The sequence below is a fragment of the Barbatula barbatula genome (assembly GCF_947034865.1).
Source record: "Barbatula barbatula genome assembly, chromosome: 3".
Lineage (NCBI taxonomy): Eukaryota > Metazoa > Chordata > Actinopteri > Cypriniformes > Nemacheilidae > Barbatula > Barbatula barbatula.
In genome coordinates this window covers 17,845,313-17,869,143 of record NC_136764.1, presented here as the reverse complement: position 1 = coordinate 17,869,143, position 23,831 = coordinate 17,845,313, and the positions used below count along the sequence as shown (strand labels likewise).

The 23,831-nt window shown below is 37.1% G+C and overlaps 1 protein-coding gene across 2 annotated transcripts; it reads right to left on the bottom strand.

Moving 5' to 3' along the window:
* Positions 1 to 770: 770 nt before the first annotated feature.
* prrx1a (paired related homeobox 1a) lies at positions 771 to 8,280 on the bottom strand. 2 transcript variants are annotated; one of them, XM_079451992.1, is made up of 5 exons: positions 7,627 to 8,280; positions 5,215 to 5,390; positions 4,891 to 5,072; positions 3,752 to 3,831; positions 773 to 2,094 (listed from the first exon to the last, which is right to left on the bottom strand). In XM_079451992.1, the coding sequence occupies exons 1-4, from the start codon at positions 7,871 to 7,873 to the stop codon at positions 3,795 to 3,797; spliced, it is 642 nt and encodes a 213-aa protein (XP_079308118.1). In that variant the 5' UTR covers positions 7,874 to 8,280; the 3' UTR covers positions 773 to 2,094; positions 3,752 to 3,794. The 2 variants fall into 2 exon arrangements, with proteins under 2 accessions (XP_079308117.1, XP_079308118.1); XM_079451991.1 differs by lacking the exon at positions 3,752 to 3,831 and having other exon boundaries at positions 771 to 2,094.
* Between the last annotated feature and the right edge of the window lie 15,551 nt (positions 8,281 to 23,831).

Sequence of the window (23,831 nt, the reverse complement as noted above, 5' to 3'; positions counted from 1 at the left end):
CACTAGTGCACAAGCAGATCATACCATGTTGAATGAATTCTCCTGAATTAGCCTTTTCGGGAAATAGTTACAAATTGCCGTGAGATTGTGTTTGACTTGGCTGTAGTTAAGTATAACAGCGATGACAGCCAAAAGACTTCTTGAAACACAGATGAAAAGAAAAACACTCACCAGCTCACCCCCTTCCTCCATCTGACTGTCTCTGAGGTCACGTGAGGTTACATGTAATCATCAGACCAAGGGAGCCATCAGGTACATAAACAAGCCAGTGTCAGCCTTTCAAAAACAGTCCATGGCCACTTAAACCCAAACGATAGCTTCCTGTGCCATAAACAGCCTGTTTTGAAAGTAAACATTCCTGTTCCACAACAAAAAGAAAATGTAACAGCACCGGCCCTAAACACTGGTTAAAAGACACAAAGTTCGCCATGCAACACTAAAGACTCCATCATCAGCTGGTAAACCGCACAGGCTGTTTTTCAGAGCAGTCGCCTTGTCAGCTGATTTTTCTCTTCGGCTTTTAAAAGGTTTTCGAATCTAAAGCAAATACACAACCACTTTAATGACACGATAGCTGGCAGGGGAAAAACATCAGCACTTGAAGTGTTTGGATCTCATGCTAACCCACTGGCTTGATTAGTTGAATCGAAACGCCTTCCCAATTTTGTTTATCCTAAGAAAAGAGTGACGGTGAAAACAGGCACATGCGTAGAAAAAGAGCCACAGGAACTGTGTAGAAATTTCTACAATTTCTCACAGAGCACCCAGGAGTCGTTAAAATTTTTTATTTTACAGTTTGAAGGAGTGTTCACACAGAGAAAGGAGTGTTCACACAGAGGAAGAAAAGACTAACAACCTTCGTATATCAGCCGTCAGGCAGACACTGAGTAGCTTTTGAGAAAGCACACAGAACATCTGCACTTCTCTCGGGTTTCTGAATTATTTCACTTTCGCATCTCTCACTGCTTTGTAATGGCGTAAATTAAACCTGCCATTGGAGGAGTGTATGTTTCATCTAGTTTTATTTTAAAAGACCTCCTCTGAGGCTACGTACATAATGGAAGAGGATATGTGATACTGAACTGTTGCCAGCAACAGAATAATCTGTCAGTGAAATTTAACATAAAAGCATGCTCAGATTTGTTGTTTTGCACATTAAATCAAGTATTCATCTAATAAAACTAAACAGTCTTTTTGAGGACACAGAATTAACCTCTAATGCACTAATCCTAAAACGCAATGCTACAACACTGCTTGGACATTTTTATTGCAAAGGTATATTACATGTTTAGATATATTGAGACAATATAAATGGGGAAAATTAAAATTGGGCTCCAAACTCATGGAAAAGATGTCATGGTTCAACATTACTTGCATACCGTAGTAATACATGGCTACACTTACGTATATGCCAAAATAAACATGTAGCCCTTGCTTGTCATGGGTAAAACAGAAATATTTTAACCAGTTTCAATAATAAAAACAGTTTTTTGCCTCAGTGCACGGTTATGAGTTCCAAGGAGAAATAAAGGGGAAATCCTGAAAACTTCCCAGATGTCCACAAGATTGCAGCATGTAAATTCCGCCGAGGTCCTCAAATCCCTGTGGTCAGCGACAGCCTCAGGAAAATCTATAGTAAGCCACCATCATCAAAAGAGGTGACCGCACTAGTGCACACATTCAGTGTGAACAGAGAAAGTTTCCATTTCTGTTCTTTCCAAAACTGAATTTTCCCTCATGTCACTTTCCCACAGGCCAAGAACATATCATGTTCTCTGTAACTCATTGGTTTTGGAAAGCTTGTACCCTGGTAAAGTTCTCTTTGATTGCGTTCCTTTGAGAATTAAATCGATAAGAGTAAAGATACATATAGGAGAAAATAATGTAAATAGTAGAGAGTCTGTGATTGAAAGCTTTGGTTGGGATGCTGGAAATGTTCTGCGATGGTTGTGTTGTCCACTTCAGTTGACTGTGGGTACCTGGTTGAGGCTGTATTCTTTGGCTTTTAGTCTCAGGTTGGCGATACTATTGGCCATGTTCATGCCCTGGGCTGTGTTGTTTGACGCACATGATGGAGAATAGGTTGCCATGGAGCTGTAAAAAAGGGTCAGGTTGTCAGGAAAATAGTTTATCAAATTATTTTATTCAGATCTCAAATGCAAGTAATATTTTGTGTTGTCCAGTTATGCTTTAGTTATTATCCATTGTACAGACTAATTTACTATATATACATGTATAAGAAACCTTAATAAATTATATTTGCAGATATTTTGCAGTGCACACATTTATGTTGTCTTCTCAAAATCAGGCTGATGTTTAATGTACTAATATATCAAGGGGTGAGAACCAGAGGGGCGTAAGTGATATTTCATCAACTTTACAGAAAAGCCAGAAAAAATACTGTAGTATCTGACTTTGTATATTGACTTCACTCTTTTATAATAAAGGGATTGACGGATGAGAGTATACTTACGTATTAAACAGTATTTCAACATTTGTTCAGATGAAAAAAAGATTTCAAATAAAACATTTCACACGTGCCTTTTTATGTCACCAATGTATCAGCCATCTTGAATCATCTGCTATCCACAAGCTTTTCGCCACAATAAGCCCTTTTTGGTATTTGGTATTTTTGGAGTCTTTTGGCTTCTAATGAATAACCCCAAATTGATTGAGATTTCCCTTGTCATTTTGGCAGTAGAAAGTGCTCACCGAGGGCTTTGTTTGATATATATACAGTTTATATAAAATGTCACTTCACTTCACCCCTCGGTATGCAAATCTTGATAATGTAAGATAAGCATTTTATATTACAGTAAAGTTTGGTTGAGAAATGACACTTGGAAACCTTGGCATGATGTCGGTTTCCACATTATCCATTTTGAGAAATTTTTATTTTTTAGAATTTTGAGTCTGTGAAAACAAGGCTTACCTTGGGCAAAAGTTTGATTTCAACCATTAATATCACTGACATTTAAATCTTTGACACCATCTTATTCAGTCAATATTAAAGAAATCAAGATTATATTTCCACAGACTGTAATTTTGGATGATTTTATATAGAAAACAGCTGGGTTTTCACAGCCCGAGTCACAAATATGTTTTCAGTACTACACTTACAATAGACGCCTTTACTGTAAGTAAACACTGTGACACGTTTTTGTGGGTGGAGCTTAGGTGGAGGCAGAACGGTTCCCCTGACCACATTACTATTGCAAGGTAGCATTTTTCGTTTGCTTGAGTTTTTGACAATGACTAAAACAAATCAGATTGAATTTTAACATGTAAGATCCCGTGTTGGGTGTACGAGTTACTCAGTAATTTGTTTCTGTGATTAAATTACAGTAACTTCTGATGTAATTAAGCCAAATACTGTGTAATATATACAGTAGTGGAAATTACATCAAAATCCTAAATCTAACATATGCTTTAATGCGTCCTTCTCACCTTTGTAATAAGAATACTTTATGTAGTTTTATATTATTTATTTGAATGAATTAAAAGAGCCATTTCTATCTTTCACTTCTAATCACAACTAATCAAGGTTGATGTAGGACATAAAACGTAATTAGTAATGAAATACTTTTTGGAGAGAGTACTTTGTACAGTAATCTAATTACTTATTGAAAATGTAATAAGTAACTATTTATTAATTACTTTTCAGAGTAACTTACCCAATACTGGTAAGTTCACTCATTGTCTAGGACCGCGATTGTTTTTGAAAAAGTTAACTTTAACGCAAGGAACCGACCTGTACACGCTCACTCAATGGATCCAGGGACGAACTGACAGGATTACCTCCAGTTAAGTGGCCTGACATCTAACATACACCTACCAGACAGAAAAACCAAGCGTGTATAGAAAAGATGAGAGCGTATACATCTATAGATGTCTGCGTGTACTAACAGTGGCAAACGTTAGCAAATGCATTGACTTCAAAACAAACCTGACACATAACATGAGCCTTCTCACTGTTCGCTCTCCCTTTATACTAATGCACATGTGACAATGATGACATACAGTTTCCATTGTTTTTTAGTTACCTACTAGTTGTATAACTAACTAAGTTAGCTATATAACCTATGCGTACAATATTTTACGCTACGTGAAAAATTACCTTTTTCCCCAGTTTCTGATTTGGGCAAAAGATTTATGAAGTGAAATTGAGGATTTTTGTTCAGTTCGCTTGCTTTATTGTGTTTAACTACAGCTGTCGTCAGTGTTTTTGTTTTGCACTGGCAGCAGGTGTGTGTTAAAATATCAAATTGGAGATTGTGTCGCTTGTGGCACTAAACCACACAGCAAGATGATTCTTTAAACTCCTTATGTAGTCGAATATGTGCTGGTTTCTATTGGCTGCCTCCGTTTTCCCTTCAGCTAATGCTGTGACGTAAGCATAACGTCATCGCAAAAGGGGTCTATAGCAAACAGGCAGATATATGACGTTTTATTTTACCTATACGGGCACTTTTTTCTTGGTATAACGTGTATAGAAAATGCCATGTGAAAGAAACCAGTTTATTTTAAATTGGGTATGAAATTAGTTAGATGTTTCATGACATTAACAGGTCACACAATCTTATGTAAAAAAAAGTTGAATTATACTTTTATACAAATAGTATGACAGTTCAAATGAGTGGTGTCCGTCTATTAGCACAAAATGGCCAAAACTTTTTTCTCCTTAACAGCATGCCACAGACAATAAGATACATATAAACAATAAATTGCAAACAACCTAGAATATTTGTATAACCTTCTGGAAACTTTTCCATGAGTTTTCGTGCAGAGGCATAACTAAACCCACTCTAGGCAGATATTAAATACTAAATACTTTATGACATGATTTAAGGCAAACTTTAATTGTCTTTAAGTATTAGCTAGATATCTAACCTGTATGATGGTGAGGTTCCCCAGGACAGGTAGTCATTGGGTCTGGGAGCGGGACGAGGGACAATAGGCTGCTCCACTGCTGTTACTTCTCCTGAGAAAGACTTAAGCAACGAGGCGTTCTTACTAGCCAGCATCGCACGTTCATTTCGCCTGAACTTAGCCCGCCGATTTTGAAACCACACCTGAGAAACCACAAAAGATTCTCTCATTGACATAGTATAGAGAGCAGTTTTGCCAACTAGTTCAGATGTGCTTTAAGGTTATCCCTATTAAGTTAATTCCATACAATGTCTAATGTCTATGGCTTATAAAAAATATACTAACCTGCACTCGAGCTTCAGTGAGGTTGACCCGTCGTGCTAAGTCCTCTCTGACAAAAGCGTCGGGGTAATGTGTTCTCTCAAATACTCTTTCCAGGGCCTGCAGTTGGCTGCTGTTGAACGTGGTCCTGTTTCGTCTCTGTTTACGCTTTTTCTTTTCCTCTGAGTTGAGTTGCTCATCTGAGGACACATACACATATGTGACCCTGGATCACAAAACCAGTCTTAAGTAGCACAGGAACATTTTAAGTAAAAGCCAAAAATACATTATATGGGTAAAAGTTATAGATTTTTCTTTATGCCAGCTATCATAAGGTTATTAAGTAAAGATCATGTTTCATGAAGATATTTAGTAAATTTCCTGCACAAAATATATATATAAAAACTTGATTTTTGTTAGTAGATGGCCTGCAGTGCCTCTGATTAGCAACTTCAAAGGCAATTTTCTCAATATTTTGAATTTTTGGACCCTCAGATTCCAGAGTTTTAAACGATTGTACCTCCGCCAGATATTGTCCTATCCTAACAAACTATACATTAATTGAAAGCTTGTTTATTCAGCTTTGAGTATACTGAAAGCTTATATATATATATATATATATATATATATATATATATATATATATATATATATATATATGTAAAAATCGAAATTTGGAAAAATCGACCCATAAAACTGGTTTTGTCTTTAAGGCTTAAAATGTCTTCCAGGGTCACATATAAATACACACTGTGAAACGAAGGTGATGCTTGTCATAAACATCCTCGTTTGAATAGGTTTGTACTCATTCAAAAACCTTAAACTCTAAAGTGGAAGACAAATAACCAAAAAGAAAATGAACGTAAAACAAAGATTTTATAAAGAATGGAAGTTATGGTGAATATTATTAAAGTTCTTATATGCATAGACGCAATCTTGCAAAAATGTGCAAAATTTAGTTAGTTCAACAGAAATACGATTAAATAACCACAACATATACTAACAAATTACATTTTACAAATGTTTCCACATGTTTTATCTTTGGTTTAAAGAGACACATTTTTTCGCAAAATTATCAATGTGGCTTTTTGTAGTCGAGGCCAATACCGGCTTTTGGCTTTTTGCATACACACTTTTTGGATATATCAATCAGTTCTTAAATCACTCCATAAAACTCCACTGAGTGGAAGAAAATACCCCAGTGACGAATTGATTTTCTCCAACTCTTCAAAGGTCATAAACTTAAAATAAAGATAGAAGAAGAGGTTATCAATAGCAGGCCATCAGCAAGTTGTTAATGTGACAGCTGCTGTGTGCAGAGTGACGACGAAAATCAACCGAGTTCTATCGGTTTTTATCAACAGAAAGGCTTCAATGAAACAGGACTACGCTAAGGCCTACAGAATATGTATTTCAGCTTTTGTTACGCATAAGTCATCAAATATTAAAACAACATATAGACCTACAATATTTTTGTCTAAAGGCGCAAACTAAAGACTTCAAACGCAGGCCTATTCTTATCGAATGCGAAAGCCAAATTTACGGATTTTTATGTTTTTTTTAATGCTTGTGATTGTTTTCCTTCAGTGACTTGTTTGACGCAAAGTTTCAGATTCACCATAAAGCATACACACAATTCGACTACATGTAAAATTTGACCTATTAAAACACGTAAACAACGTGCTATATAAATAAACAACTCGTACTATGTTAGTTACTATTTTCTATTTCAAAGAATTAGTCATTGTAAAATGTTTATTTAATGATTAATTCGGTAAAATCTTCTTTTTGTATCATAACTATTAATTACGTTGCAATATTCGGACTATGTTACCTATCGGATTTAACCATCTCTGAAATCAGAAAACTCAGTCTTATTGTTTGCATGACCCAAAAGATTATATTCATTTAAAGTAAATAAGCATAATGCCGAAACTAAATGGACTCAACAACTGGAGCAAATATATTAAAATCCTAATAAAAAATAGGTTTATTTAAACAGTGGGGAATTACTAACGTGCTATTTGTTAGATTTTACCCCCTTATTTCGGGGGATCGCCGAAAAACCCTTGTGCAAATTCAAAATATCGACCTTTTTAACCCATTAACGATTTTTGGCCCTTTGAACGTTGACTTTGCAGCTTTTGACAACCAAATGGCATCGACTCTTCACAAATATTATAATAATAACCTAATTGACAAATGTTGATTATGTTCTAACATTCAGGCCTAATAATATTAGCATGTAAAAATAAACGTCATTAATTTAGCATTCATAATTATAAATGGAGTTTGTTATAGCCCAAATAAAAGTATTCGTAAGTAGAAAAAAGTTAGCAAATAGCCTATCAATCTGAAACTTAATTTGTGACACTATGTTTTAAAGTTTTGAAACTGCTTGGGTGTATGTGAGTTATGTATTATTCATGCACTTACTCTCCTGCTGTGTTGTGTCGCTGCCGCTCGTCAGTCCTGGAGACTCCAGCATACTCCTGCCCGCCTCTCCTGCGCTCTCCTCCGCTTGAGCTCCCACCATCTCCCGCGCTTCCTCCAGATCCAACAGGTGGCTCACGGAAAAGTTCTTCTTAGCCTGTAAATGATCCTGATTTGCGATGATCGAACTCTCCAGTCGGTTAGGCAGCGTGGCTTGTCTGTCCATTACATGAGCATAGCTGGAAGTCATGACGCAAACTGACGAAACCCAAGATTTCTTCTTCCTTTAACAAACATCGGTTTTGGCCGTAAACATTCACTCTGTGCGCAACAGATAGATCGATTTAGACTTTTTTTCATCCGTAGTTCAGTGTTGATCCAAACACACTTTAACTTGACAGTCATGTGTCTTTATGGGAAATCGCATTACAATTAAACATCTTCCCATGAAGGACTCCAAAGTCTGCAACAACTCGCCTACCCGACGATTCCCTCTGTGGTTCTGCAATAGAGACTTTTTCTAATCATTCCGCCGAAATTTCAAATGAAGAGAGCTGGATAGAAAAGTAAAACAGCACGGATGAACGATTTACGCCCTGTAGTCGGACGAGCCACTCTCAGCTCCTTTCTCCAGTCCTTCAGATGACACACTGGCACAGAGGGGGGAGCCTGAGCGCAACATACATAGCCTAAGCTTTTGAAGCCCTCGGGAGGGATGATAGACATACAAGAATCCCTAATTACGTGGCAACGTTTGTGTAGGTATTTCTAACCTTTAACAGAGTCAAATGTTCAAATGTTTCTACACGCATCCCCTCCACAATACTCAAAGAAATCTTACGTAATTAAAATGAGTCTATAATTGGGTCAACTGTGTGAAAGTGATAATGAACCTTAATAAACTTATTAAAAACATAATGCGTTGTGTTTACATTAGGCCCTACAATAAACTCCTGTCCTACAGAAAACTATCAAATAAAATTCAAATACATTCAAGTTAACACTCCAACAACGCATTAGAATGGGCGCGTTCTCTAATGGTGTCAACGTATCTCTGATTTGACACTAACATTACATTCTTGTAAAAATAGGTTAGCAAAGGTTGTTAAAGCATTGCGTGCGTTTCTCTCGACAGGAGGGGGTCGAGCTCTGCGTGTGTGTCGCAATGACATGAGTTCAGGCTCCAAGCTGCCTCCGTCAACCTCTTAGGTCTGGGAAAAGAACACTTGATGCCATCAAAGGGGCGCAGATTGAATCCAGATGTGCTACGCCTCGCTCGTTCTTTCCATGCATTTCAATAAGGAGCTTGGATTGAGGAGATCTTTCTTCATCATTAGTTTTCCCCCAAGATCTCATTTCTCCCTCGCAGGCCAGCTCGCTGCCCTGTGCCAGCGCAACGCTTTGCTTTTTTATTATTATTATTTTACTCTGCCCGTAAATCTGCCACATATCGAAGCCTTGAATCGTTGAGAAGAAAAGGGAACTTTGCAGCGAGTAACCAAAGTCAGGCCCGGATATGCCGTACCAAGACGATTTATTATAATTAACGTAATTTAATTAAAAACATGCAAGTACAAGTACACTTCAATATTAAAATAAGGTCTGACGATATTTTGTACTTACATTTTTGAGCGAAAAAAATAATTTATCATAATTATATAATGATTTGATAATGATAATCTTACAAATATTTAGCGTATATCCTAAAGAAAACGAGTTTATGATGATTAAAAGTCAACGTTAAAAATCATCAGGCCTACTGTTTCTAATAATACCACTGTTGTAACACACACTTATTGGAAAATTATTTGTAGTAAATCACACTTTTAAAATATGCCCCTAAACGAAACAGGATCATTTTACATACTCGTATAAGCCACACCTTTCTTAATAAAGTGAACAATGTACGATATCACTTAGACCAGAAGATACGATTTCTTATTACGTAAAAATAATAGGCCTAATAACAATGGCAAATTTTCATAAACATTTCTACGGAATTTTAGAGTACCATGCTTCAAAATATAACTCAATAACTAATACGAAATTTGATATATAACAAATAAACAAGTATTCGGGATTCACCCATATTAAAGAGTTATGAAACATACATTTTGGCATTACAATTTCAATCATATGGCATGCGTTCAATACAAATTTCTGCTATTCAGATTGGGGTATATTTTAAGTCATCAAATTGGCTGTAAAAATCCTTATTGCACCTTATTTTCCATCCCGACTGCAACTTCTCAAAGAGTTGAAAGTGATGAACTAATTTTGATGATGAGAGTCATATGTTGTTGTGATTTTGGCTATTGATCACAGCATTTGTACAGTGGTTTGTATTTTATTTGGATTAACCATAACGCATCAGCAATTTATCAATTAATAGCCACCTTTTGAACAAATTGTATGATTACATTTCAATTCTAATTTCAAGAAGATCTTTTTGCCAACATTTTTCTATACGTCTCAGTATTTCTCGCTCTGAAAATCAGTTGCTATCGAATGCACGGAAGTCAGATCGACAGTTTAAGTGTCAGCTTTCGCATGTGCAGCACGAATCTGTATTACATTCGTCCGCGATAAGGATCAGTTGACAGTTCTATGGGATGTCTTATGTCAAACGCTTGCATCCTCTTAACGGACCATTCAAAACAGGGTTATACCTCTCAATGTGCCTTGAAAAATAAATCTTCACCATCAAACATTTTCTCATTTCATGTTTCCTATAAAATACATTTGTCTAACAATCACAGCGAAAAAGTAGAATAAGAAAAAAGAAACGGGGCCCTGAGAAAGTTTTTCATGAACAGAATTATCGCATAAAACTTTGAGTCAGAATGCGCCCCACAATAAAGAAAAAAAACTTGACCTTAAATGGCATTTAATTAGGAGCTTAATGTTTTATAGCCTCACAATTTCAAAACCGAACCCTTATCATTAGATGTCTATTTTAACTATTAACTATTTTTATTTCACTATTTTCACTATAATACCAATTGCAAACCGTCTCTCTAAAAGTCTTAAATAAGCCAGTTCTTCAGTCTGTTAAATTATAAACAGAACAAATACGTTTCTATCGTTCCCTTATAACTCACGATTAAACATGTCCAATGGTTATTAATGATTTATTGTAATCCAATTATTGTAAGCCATTTGGTTTACATACTGTGTCAAGATCTACAATCTATAACTAATGCGTGGCCAGCGGCGTTTTGCTCAGTATGTTGATCTCAGTCTTTTTACATCTCACATTACATACTTTTTCAAGTTGTCTGGAGTGCAGCCCCGCGTAAATTGAAAGCAGATCCAAGTTGCATTATGGAAAAGAACTATGACTATACAACAGCCTTACATTTAGCCACATACAGTATACATATTTTTTGTCGGATGTTTCATTTTAATATGCTTGTGTGTTATGCAGAAGATAGCTGAAATGATTTTGATCAAAATTCTCTAATGAGGATAAATCGACAGGGGGGAACAGTCTTGAAACTGTTGCAGCTCATGACATTATGAATGTAAAATTGTTCATATAAACATTATATAAAAATATAAGGCAAAGAAAAGCAATAGTTAAATTTAATCAAGTTTCCATGCAAACAATCCTGGTTGATCTTAATTCTTTTCTATGGCCATTCATGTGACCTCACTGCTGTTATTCAGATTGAATTGGCCAACATCTCTGAATGCAACCCTGACAGAGGTAAAATTAAGTTAGCAACAATGATCATTTCCTTTATTATTATACTCTTGGTTGTCTTCATAAAAAATGATAAAAAATCTTTGCCCGGGAAGCAGCGTTTAAGAACCACCTCTTCACATTCCACAGACCTCTTGGGACTCCAAGCTGTTTGGACATTAGGCTCATTCTTATATTAACCCCTTGACCCTGCCGGCCGACGGGCTGAGGCCATGAAGAGGAAGGCCAGAGTAGCTAATTGATGACCATCGCTAAGGGGAGAGAGCATGAATAGATAAACAAAATTAAGAGCAGTGATGAATATAACCTCTGAAGGAGCGAGAGGCCAGGAGAAGCAGTCATTTATTAATGGGAAGTGTTAGGCCATTAGCCCAGTTATTGAGTGATGGACCAATGACAGGACCCTCTCGTGGGCCCTTGCAAAGACTTGTGATTGTAGGCAATGAATGGAGTTGTGTTGATCTGCTGTTCCAATACAGATGTACTGTTTAGATTGCAACTCTAATCCAATTTTCCTTCATTTGTCTATTAAGTCCTGATTTTATCAGCAGACTGGTTCTGAAATCACAGCTGGCCCGGCTGGTGGAAATAGTGTTGGCCTTTGGATGGTTAGGGTTTCAGGAGGAAACCGTGTTAGACAAGCAAAAATATGAGAGCCTCAGACAGTGGCCTAGAAATCGTGGCAAAAAAGGACTGTGTGTGTATGTTTGCTCGATGCAAAGGCTCTGAAACTTTGAAACAGTACATTGACACCCAGGGTTCAACTTCACAGCTCTGCCCATTAATATCTTATAAAATTTCCTGAAAACGAAACGACTATTAGTCACAACATATTTCATTGTGCCAGACTGTGCTGGCACAGTGAGGGCCTATGATAGAAAACACATGGGCTACAGAAGATGGAGGGGCCCATTGATTAAAATAAATTGTATTTCTCAGACTGAATGTTATGGTGTAAAGACAAAAGACAAATTCAGGGCCAAATCCATAGTACATTTCTTTTCATTACGATTCCTCAAGAATATGTGTTAAATACATTTGTCACGGCACACTGACAAGAAGCAAATATGGCATGATACTAAAATAAAGATGCTATTGTTTAATTACTTTGGACTGATGAGCAAAACTGTGGAAAAATAGCAACCGTATTCTGATTTTAGAGTAAGCTTCCTACTATGCTGACGACAGTGGATGGGAAAGTTCCCCATTGCTATAAATCTTTCAAACGGAACAAAAATAATGCACTGTTAACATCAACAAATGTTTGTTCATCGAGTGTGGTGCCAAGATTCATACTGTTTTCTGATGACCCAACGCTGAAAAAATCCCAGCCCACCAATCCCTTTAGAATGAGCTTTTGAATCGAAGCTTCAAAAACATTCGAAACCACTTCATCAAATATAAGCTTTGTTTTTGTCTATTATATGCATACTCCACCATTTTACTCCTTAGGTTTATTTATACAGAGTGAACCAAACCTAAAACACATAAATAAAAAAAGAAATCAGTCCTCTGGATGTTGACCACACTCAAGTCAAGTCATTTGACTTTTGTTTGTTTATGGAACAAAGAAGAGTCCTATAGTCACAATTTACTTGCATTGTATGAAAATTACATTCCTCTAATGACTTATAAAAATGCAAGCAGACCCAGCTAATTCTAAGGTAACAAAAACATAATGCTTCATTATGTAAGGTCTTTATACACCTCTGAAGACAAAGTTATGTATGTTATATTGCATTTCTGTCACTAGATCCTCCAAAAGGAATTAGGAATGTGAATTATGTTTTTACATTTTAATTTATAACGCTGAGGTGGATGTTGTGTACTGTAAATGTTAATTGTATAGTTGATTGTCTGGCGAGACCAACGACACATTTTCAGCCAAGGCTGGACACCTCAACTAAACCAAAAAATGACACACTGGACCTTTAAGATGCTTCACTCTCTAACACAAAGACAGCTTGTCATTGCTCCTCCACATGCGAATGAGAGTATCCACTATCACCCATTGACTCACGCAATTTGGCAAGCAACTTTTCCTCCAATATGATATGATGTGAGTGCTGGAGAGCATAGGGCATAAAAAGATTCTGTTGCCATGGCAACAAAAAAGAATCGAGCAGGAAACAGGAAATTGGGTTTCAAAATAGTTTAGAATTGCACAGTGGAGAGCAGGCTGCAGATCCTAGATTCCTACTTTGCTTCCTAACAAATGATAACATATTTGGGACATTTGGGAATTTGATTTGTTTTATAGTTAAATCCTGAAACTGCACAGATGATTTTTAGTTTATGGATTTATGAAAGCCATTACTTTCAGCAAGAACAGGATAAACTCTAACAAAAGAGGGTTTCTATAGTTTTAAAAGTTTTTTCTTGTGTGTTTGTGTGTTTTTCGAAAATTATCAGTGAACTTTTTAGCTGTGAAGTTACAGCCTCATCTTCTCTCCATCTGTAAGAAAAGCACAGTCATGATGTTAGAAACTCTTGCTCTCGGGTGAGTGTATTTCAAAAACCTTTCAACATTCTTTGATAATTGAACAATCTAGCTTTTTTGGCAAATGTACAATTTTTCATTCACATTGATTTGCCACTTGGCATGATTTATGGACAGGAAATTGCCAGTCAGGGTTTCTGGAGTGTAAAGGTTAAAGCTGATCGGACTGCTTAATGAACAAAGCAGCCCAAGTTCACAGGTCCCTTTTTGCCCTTTGGTTTGACATCGGAAAAAGATCTTGCACTACTCTGCGTGGAGAAAAGACAAAAAAAACAAAGGCTTCAAGGTGGACAAGCAACCAGAAAGAAAGCGTATAGTCATGTATTTGTATTTGCTATGCAGCAGCACTTCCAAAGCTGGGATAACACTGGCCCCTCTTTGATTGGCGGGCTTTACTAATCACTGTGTTTAAACAGACCAGATGCTCCCTGGACAACCCTGACCTTACTTTGAGGATATGTCCCTCTTTCTAACCACCAATGGGCTCCCTTATTCCTGTTCTAAATTTGTTCTTTAATATCCAGTCCTGACCTTGCAGTTTCTCACATCTGCAGTGAGTTTGGGATGCTGAGACCCAGAGCAGAGTGCACAGGGTCCTTCTAACTCCTGACCGAAACCTGGAGAGAAATGCACGGGTTTGGTGGTCCTGATCCGTGGGGAGACAGCTGTGCTTCAGAAATAATAACATTGAGGGTAACAAAGGGTTACAAAAATGACCCAGAAATTAAAAATTATTTTTAGATTTCAGATATAAAATTAAAGGGATAGATTACACAAAAACTACTCACTCTTAGTTGTTCCAGACCTGTATACGATTCTTTGTTTGGAATGATATTTGGGAGAACGCTTGTTACCAAACAGTTTTTGGACCCCATTGACTATCATAGTGCCCCAGAACAGTTTGCTGTCCTACATTATTCAAAATATGTTATTTTGTGTTTAACAGAACAAACAATATATAAAGTCATTTTCCTACTATGGTAGTGAATGGGGTCCAACAACTGTTTGTGTATAAGCATTCTTCCAAATATCGTTCTCTATGTTCGTCAGAGCAAAACATTTATACAGATTTGGAACAACTCAAAGGTGAGTAAATGATCACTGAATTTTTATTTTTGAGTGAACTATCCCTTGGGTGACTACCATTTTAATTTGCATGTTTGGTTGTGAATGAAGCACACCACAGTTACAGGAGACCCAACATCTTCCAGACATACCAGATACTTTCTTTCGTGTTTTCAATAACCAGTAACGACAATTGATCTTCATTTTCTGTACGAAAGCCAGATTTCTTGATCTAGCCCCCAAATTACTTACTCTGACTAAATGAAACGAAAGTCATGGTCAGGCTGGTGAGGGAGGTGATGACATAAGAGAGATTTTCACTATTTTTGAGGTCACAAAAAAAAGGCATTCACTCAAATTTGATCTGAAAATCAATGATATTTTAGCAGTGCTGAGAAGTAACTAAGCAGTGATGATAGTAATTATATTTTAATGACGGAACTCTTTTGACATAATTTTATGTCATTATGGTGTTCAATTAGTGAAAAGAGCAACATTTAACATACTGGCTTGTATTATAAAAATATCAGTTTTAATGTTTAGCATTCGAGTTTAATAAAATCTGATTATGTTTGTGGCAGTCCTCGTGTTCTCGATCTGCGTCATTAGTAACCGTCAAAGTCTGGTTACAGTACTCAAGAACACAAGAACAGAATGCAAAGTCCCAGAAGTCATTTCATCTGAGCAGAATTGAGAAACAGCCATACACTGCACTCATTAGATAGACTATACTCTGTAAAAAATTACGTGTTGACTTTACTTAAAATATATGTGCAATCATGGACGGTGTGGCGTGCAAGGGATTATGGTAATTGCAGTTCAAAAGTCAGGGGATCGTGAACGAGTACATCCAGGGAAGGGTGCTGGTGCAGGGGGTGTGGTCGGTGTAGGCAGAGAGTCCGTTACACTTTACTTTTACTGTAATTTATATTTTTGTGTAGCATGAACAAATTATTTTAAATTAAGCTAAAAATGTCATAAATTTATATATTTTTAAGAAGAATCCACTTAACATAATGCAACATTATGTATCATGTCTAATTTTCGAAACTTTTCTTTTATAAGGAGAACATTTTTGGAAAGTAATATTTTTGTTACTGTGTCAACTCATGACACCAAATGACACCAAGTTAAAGTTCAATGAAAGCCATTGAACAGATTGTGTGTTTGTCCCCATGACCTCATTTTTACTCACCTAATATTAAATATTTTCTCTAATTTGACTCATGCTCATTTTGGTGAAAGAAATAATATTATTACATTGATGACATTTTTGCAGACACTTCTTCAGTAACACTTAACTATAAGGTTGTATTGTATTTGTTAACAATGAGTTAACGCGAACAACAGGCTAACGTTAATAAACAATGAACAATAGTTCAGCATTTATTAATCTTAGTTCATTACAATTCCAGCATTTACTAATACATTTATAATACAAATACATTTTTTTAACTTTCAACTTGCATGAACAATTCAGTCGGTATTATTTTACATTATCAAGGATGTAGAAATGCTGAGACAAACCTATGTTGTTGTGTTAGCAAATGCATTTACTGTTAACAAATACAACCTTATTGTAAAGTCTTACCGTAAATTCTTGTTGATATCTAGTTCCAGTTGTGGTGAATATTTACCTGAATCTTCCATTCATTACATTTTTGCTACCAATGCTTTGCATAGTAGAAGCTGACAGTAGCTTCCAAGAAACTGCATCTTCTCTTGAAATTACTACATACAGTATGTAGTGAACAAAAGCCGCACAATTGTTTTGGCAATTACTTTTTTTCATATTTACAATTTTCATATTTACAATCATTGACCTTGACATCTTGTAATACAGTCAACATGCACTGTGACCACTAAATATAACTTTAACAACAATTTGTCTGGAACCACTTCCCAGCTCCCTTAAAAGAACTCCCTTTTGAAACTATGTTGCTGCTTAACAGTAGATATAACTTCAGCTGATGTGTCTGACCACCAAGTAAATGTCTGGGGTTGAAGCAAACCTCCTCAGGCCTACAGTAAAGCTGGGATCTAAACCCAGATACTACCTGTCAACAGCAGTCAGTTTATTCCTGGGTGATACTGAACATGTTCATACACGATTATCCCAGTCTTTATTCATTTTAGCTTTATAGCTTGAAGAATTGCTGCTTGATATATCACAATGAAGTCTGTGGAGGCATCAGTAGTTTGACACCGTGGCGCACATATTAACCAGCATTACTGCCATTTTGTTCTCCCATGCTCATGTCAGGCTGAAATGGCAATATTACATCCCACACCGACCGTGAGCTTGTGGACTTGCTTATTTAACACCATTAAAATTCCACCCTTTGTGTAAGTATCAGTTAAAGCAAACACTGCCTAATCCATTACTTTAAGTGGAGGACAGGGTTAATAGCTGGTTTATTTAGTTAAGCTCAAAAAGTACTTTTGTTTTGCTTTAGCTCAGTAAATAAACATGCCTAGATATGGTCTGATTATAATTGAGTTGCACTCATGCTTTTAGCACATAAAGATGAGAGAGGGAGAGAGAGAGAAATCTGGACTGTGGGATGTTTACAGAGGTAATTGAGTTTAGGGACTCACCCTTGTGTTTTGAGAAAAACTTCATAGCCCTAGTCCTGGTTTATTATGATTTCCCTTGTGTTTATTAGACCAGATTGAACCTCATCCAATACACAGTTTGTCGCACATGAATATGTGAATTGTAATTTCCACAGCACTATATACTGTATATTGAAAGATGTTTTTGATGTTCCTTTGCTCTCAGAACATCATTTTAACTACATTTTTATAGCTCTTAAAGGGATACTGTCATGAATTACTCACCCTGGTCCAGACAGGTATAAATGTATTTGTTCAGTTGAACACAAAGAGAGATATTTTGGAATAATGTTAGGAATGTTTTAGTCATTTTTTGGTTCTGTTGAACACAAAAGAAGATATTTTGAGGAATGGAGGAAAAGAAACAGTTTTGGGGCACTTTCGACTCCCATTTTAATGTTTCCTACTATGGCAGTCAATGGTGCTTCAGTACTGTTGGTTGCTAACATTATTTCAAAATATCTCTCTTAGTGTTCAACCGAACAATGAAATGTTTGGAACAACTAGAGGGAGAGTAATTCATCAAAGAATTGTCATTTTTGGGAGGAGTATCCCTTTAAATAGTTACGTGTTATTAGACGTATGACAACATATGCTGCTTTTGTAGTTTATCAATAATATTGTGATGGCCTCGAGGCCCAATATATCAGTGTTGTCCAAGCCAGCATTTCATCTGTTCATCCGAGGCTTACATCTGTTACCAATTGGGCTTCTCCAATGCCCATCTGTGGCGAAGCTTGCTTGCCTAGGTAATCTCAGTCTATTGGGATCCCAAATCTGCAAGGAAAAGCAGAACCTCCATTATAAACCCACCATTAGCATTACAGTCACATAATTATTGCAATACCCAAACCGGGAGAACAAAAGAAGGTCTGAAGCTGACTTTGGCAGCAGAGACTATGGAAATCATTTTAAGTTTGGCGTCACGCACAGCTCTCTGACATACAGTAAATGCTTTCTGTCTGAATGGAACAGCAACGTGGAAGTGCAGGGCCTGTCAGAGCTGCAGGGCTGGTGTCAAATATAGTCAAAAGACGGAGAAAAGTATAATACCTGCATTCTTTGAAGGTCTCACGATTTGCCGCTTTATTACTTCAGAAATGATTGCAACCACTTGCCGTGTTCTCTATAACGCTCTGTCATTCACAAACAAGCCAAATCATGTGACGCTAATAGTCCAATTTGGCTGTTCAATTATATGCTATTCGCCTGAGGCTGGATGTGTTGTTGTTTAAGAAATGAAAGCGATGGGTTTTTAGATCTAAGGAGATACTAAATTTAGATTGGAGCCATTTTAAAGGGAATGCATGTAAACCCCATCCCTCACATAACAATGCACAGTTGTTTTCATGTTTGGTTTGTATTAAGGAACAAAGGAAGTACATAATGTTCTGCTAATCAAAACCATCAAGACTGACTCTACAGCACCAGAACTCGCAGCCTATGCACCCAAGGCTGACAATGTGCACGCTGGCACCACAAAAGCCATAAACCAGTGCAGAGCTCAGAAATGCTGAAGAAGAGGAAGGTTGGAAAGTAGGAGGCACTAACTAAGTGTGAAGGAGTTTTATGTGAACGGTGTGCTGTGTGATGCTTTTTACATATCTCACTCATACATTCTCTCTCACATGCACTTAAAGGCATAGTTCACCCAAAAATGAAAATTCTGTCATCACTCACCCTCAAGTTGTTCCAAATCTGTTCACATTTATTTGTTAAACGCAAAGAAAGATGTTTGAATTTTTTTTAGCAATTTTCATTCACTACCGTAGTAAAAACAAATTATGGCATATTTTTTGTTCTGTTGCACACAAATTTTTTATATTTTAAAGCATTTAGGAAACCAAACTGTTCTGGGGCACAATTGTCCTACTATGGTAGTGATGGCCAAGAACTGAAAATATCTTTCAAATATATTCCTTCGGCAGGTTTGAGGGTGAGTAAATGATGACAGATTTAAAATTTTGGGTGAACTATCCCTTTAATTACATATCTGCTGTTAAAGGAACCGTACAAATGTTTCAAAATATTTTTAGAGTCATGTTAAGTTAAGCTTACATCCATTAATCCCATTTATGAGGTCCCATTTAGTTATGAAAATTGCAGTCTTTTGGACACTCAACAGTCAAATTCTGACTCAGCTGCGTTATTGCATCTGTCACGGCAAGGTAATTGTTGGGAAAGATGTTTTTTGCGAGAAAAGCTTTTGGGTAGCCTCCCTGTAGCGAGTGTTGTCCGTGTAAACAGGCTGGTTGCTATGGAACAGAGCTGTAAGATGATGTGTATTATTATCAAGCTCCAGGCCCTTGGCGTGGTGTGAGCGAGCCTGAGATCAGAGCACGGATCTGGGCCGCTTCTCCACCTCGCTCCCTGAGATCTCTTAAAAAGCTATTAATGAACATCTGGTTGACATTACTTCAATATTGCCATCAGCAAGCGAGCGCAGGCAAAAACAGCAACCCACTATGTGTGGCTGCACTTTCCCCATTTCTCTTCTTCTCCCTGGGCTTAAAATAGTTTTGGTGTTTTTTTGAGTGGATTTTATGATAATGGGAAAATAAGCAGCTGGTACAGGCTGTTGTCCCTCGTGAACCTCATTTAATATCAGCCTCATGTAGTCAACATCAGTTAAGAGAATTTGTCACCAGGGGTCAGTTTGGTGTTCCCAAACACACAACGGTTTCAATGTTAGGTTCTTAATGTGATAGTTCATCTAAAAATGTTTTAATTTACACATCCTCCTGTCATTTTAAACCTGTATGACTTTTTTCTCCTGCAGAACACAAGATACAAAAATATATTTTGAAGAATGTTGATAACTGGCACTTTTTCCTTTACATTGATTTTGTGAATGGGTGCAGGCAACTGTTTCCGTACCAACATTCTTCAAAATATCTTCTTTTGTGTTCTGCTGAAGAATAAAAGTCATGTTTGAAATAACATGAGGATGAGAAAATGATGACAGAATTAACATTTTTGGGTGACCTTTAAGGTTTTTGGTTGTGTGTGTTTGACTTCTTTGTGAGGTTTTAATAGGGGTTATGAAAAACAAAAACACTATTGTGTTTGTTTGTTGTTGTAGAAAGTCTTGCATCCTGTTTTGAACATTTCCATCAGCTGATTCACAGGGAAGGATGTGGTGTACGCTGTTGAAGGCACAGAGAAAATGGACCACAGCTATTAATAAATGAGTCATTTCACCCGAACTGAGATTTCATAGTATGCTGTGTTTTGCAACTTCATGCTTCACGAGGTCTTTAAATAGGTCCAAATAAAACACCACTGCAAGCCACAGGTGTATTGGGTTGACACTGATTTGGACTTGGATGTTTTATAGAAATATGACCACTATGACTATATGTTGACACAAATTAATGACATTCTTAATGAATAATACATTACTTAGACACTGCGGTTTTACCAAATGTCTTTAATGTGCCTGTCAGATGCTTTAATGCACATTTAAACTGAGATGGTGAAATATGCGCCCTTGGATGTTTGAACCGGGTGGTTTTTGTATCCAGTATGTTGTAGTTGCGCAACTACGTTAAACTGTTTTATTACACAACCAAAGTCGTTGACTTTCCTAGAAATTTGCGAGAAAACCTGTTGCCTTAACCCATTTTATCGTTATTTGTTGTTTTTCTATAAAATTTGTTGTTTTTTCCATACAGTATACTGAAAATACACGATAAAAGCAATCATTTATGGCTAAGCCTTGAATTTTTGTGTCTCCTACTAAACAAAGCTTTATGATCCTCCCGGCATTAGTTAAAAGATATAGGCCCGGTTTCACAGACACAGTTTAGCTTAAGCCAGGACTATTTGTTTTAGTTGAATTAAGATATTGATGTCGCTTTTCTAAAAATACCTTAGAAGAATACATTACTGCAGTGCATTTCGAGACAAAACAATGGCAGGTCACACGTTCATTTTAGTCTGGGACTAGCCTTAAACCTTTTCTGTGAAACCGGGCCATAAAGTACCGCAATACTGTGTGTGTGCAAGCAATCGTGTTAGAGCGTGTTTGCATGTGGGCAGGAGAAGCTTCTGCGTGAAGCCCACTTGCCATGTGTTAAAGTGAGCTTAATAAGTGTAGCGGTAACAGCAGTTAGGAAGATTGAGTGATATATGTTCCATATGGACTTGAAGTCTCTGAGCATGTGAACTGCACAACCAGCATAATGCCAGCAGGCCCTTTCAGGAGTGTCATAACGCTCACTCTAAACACATTCCCTATTAGTTTAAACATCTATCACAGCCGGATCACCTAACAAGATCAGAATATTGGTTTAGGTTCCACTCTCCCTCAAATTCAAAGAACCTGTAATGTTACTGTTCCAGTATGTTTCACATAGTTGCCTGTTGAATTGGTAGATACTGTAGTAGTACAGTTGTACTTCTCAGTTTTAGCTTCACAAAAATAACCCTAATATCCGTTTGGATCATTCTCAGCTGAACTACAGTAATTCTGTGACCCATACACTTTTTATAATAACGGTCCTTAATTGGTTCTTCTATGGCATTGAAGAACCCTTTGAAGCACCTTTTTTTAAGAGTGTATGAAGCGTGAAATAGATGCCCAGCTTTGTGCATTCTTGACCATTTCCTGCCACCTAAAGATCTGGCTGTCTAGACCCATAACAGATCCATCATTCCGTACTCAGACAAGCCGAATATATGATCTCATGACCTGTCAATTGTTGTCTGGTTCAGGTCAGAACAGTCTTGCTGTGCTAACTTTGAGAAGCTCTTTTGAAATAAGACAGCCAACAATTTTTCTGTTTGATGCAAGGGTGACTAATAAAAATACAAATTTTTGCCCAGTTTTACAGACAAGGCTTTAAGGGAAGTTAATAGAAGGGAATGGGGTCTAGTGCTGTTCAGTTACAAATGTCTTTCAAATATCTTTCAGGTTTGAAGTCATACTGTATTCAAGACATACAGGTTTGAAATGACAGATGATGTGATAAATGATGGCAGAACTTTTATTTTGCGGTGAACCATCCCTTTGAACGGATTAAAAAAGTTGACAATTCTAAAAAGAAATACTTAAAACAAATGCTTTGTTTATCACAAAGAAATAAATGACTTATAGATATGAATTTACATTTGTAGTATTACATTGAATTGTATTACACTGAAACACTCCATTCTCTAAGAAGTTCCTTCAGAGCCGTGTAAAAGGTTTCATATTTTCCACTCTGCGTGTCCAGGACATTTACAGTTGGCGTCAGAATATCAGTTGGTCTGAGGGGAGGCACTTTGAAGTGTTTGTGGTATCGCAGCATCTGCGGGCAAGATGTGCGCCCCGCGGAGAGGGGGTGTCGAATACTGCCTGTCTTCTCCCACGTCATGTGACAATGAACAACATTCTTCTTTCTACATCACTGCGTACATAAATCCTCACGCAGAGCTACGATCAGTGGCAACGTTTTTCTAGCATCTCCTGAATAATGATGACTTGGCGGAGATGCTTATATGGCTCAAGGGGAGCCTCCATGCAAAGCAGACATTTGGTTAATTGTTTTCAGAAGGTGCTGGCATACGGTAAAATGTTTCTTGCTAAGTACAATGGCCCTAAATAACTACTATGATTGTATATTGCAAGGCCTGCAGTGTTTGATTCTATTTTTTTCGGCAGCTTAGGCATATTATGGGTGTCAGGAGGTTTGGCATGAGGCTCACCTATGGGTCGAAGAAGGCATGTGCATAAAACATTAGAAAGGTTCAGAGGACTAAAGCAGTGCCTAAGTGTGATGACTTCTGAAGACTGCTGAGCTGTAATGACCCTGAAGGTCGAACAGTATAACAGTAGAAATATGTTCCGGGTGCAACTTTAACAAGACGGTATAATTAAGTTGCTCTGTTTGAAAAGGTTTTTTTGTTAAGCACTAGTATAACTCTGATGTTTTTATAAATATAGTGAAATATTTTATTGATGTAAATTGTCAGTTTTACAGTAAAATTATAATGTAATGAAGGCCGAAACAAACAAGTTGGCTCGTGAATGTAGCGCAGCAGCAACAATACAGCTTGCTGGCACCACACACATTCCGCAGTCAAACACATGAAAGTACCTTCAGCTCAATTACAACAAAACCACAGGACAGCAACTTAATCAACAGTTCAGTCTGCAATAACACCACAATCATAAGAATCACACGGCAGTCATTTTCACATTTCACTGATAACAACAGGGTTGCCAAAAATATGCCAAAAGTGCTGCTTAGTCATAAATTCTTCAGCTCGTCTGCGTTTCTCAGACAGGCAGCGGTGGAGCCATTTGTAACCATTATTAAAGTCCTATTTCACAGTTAT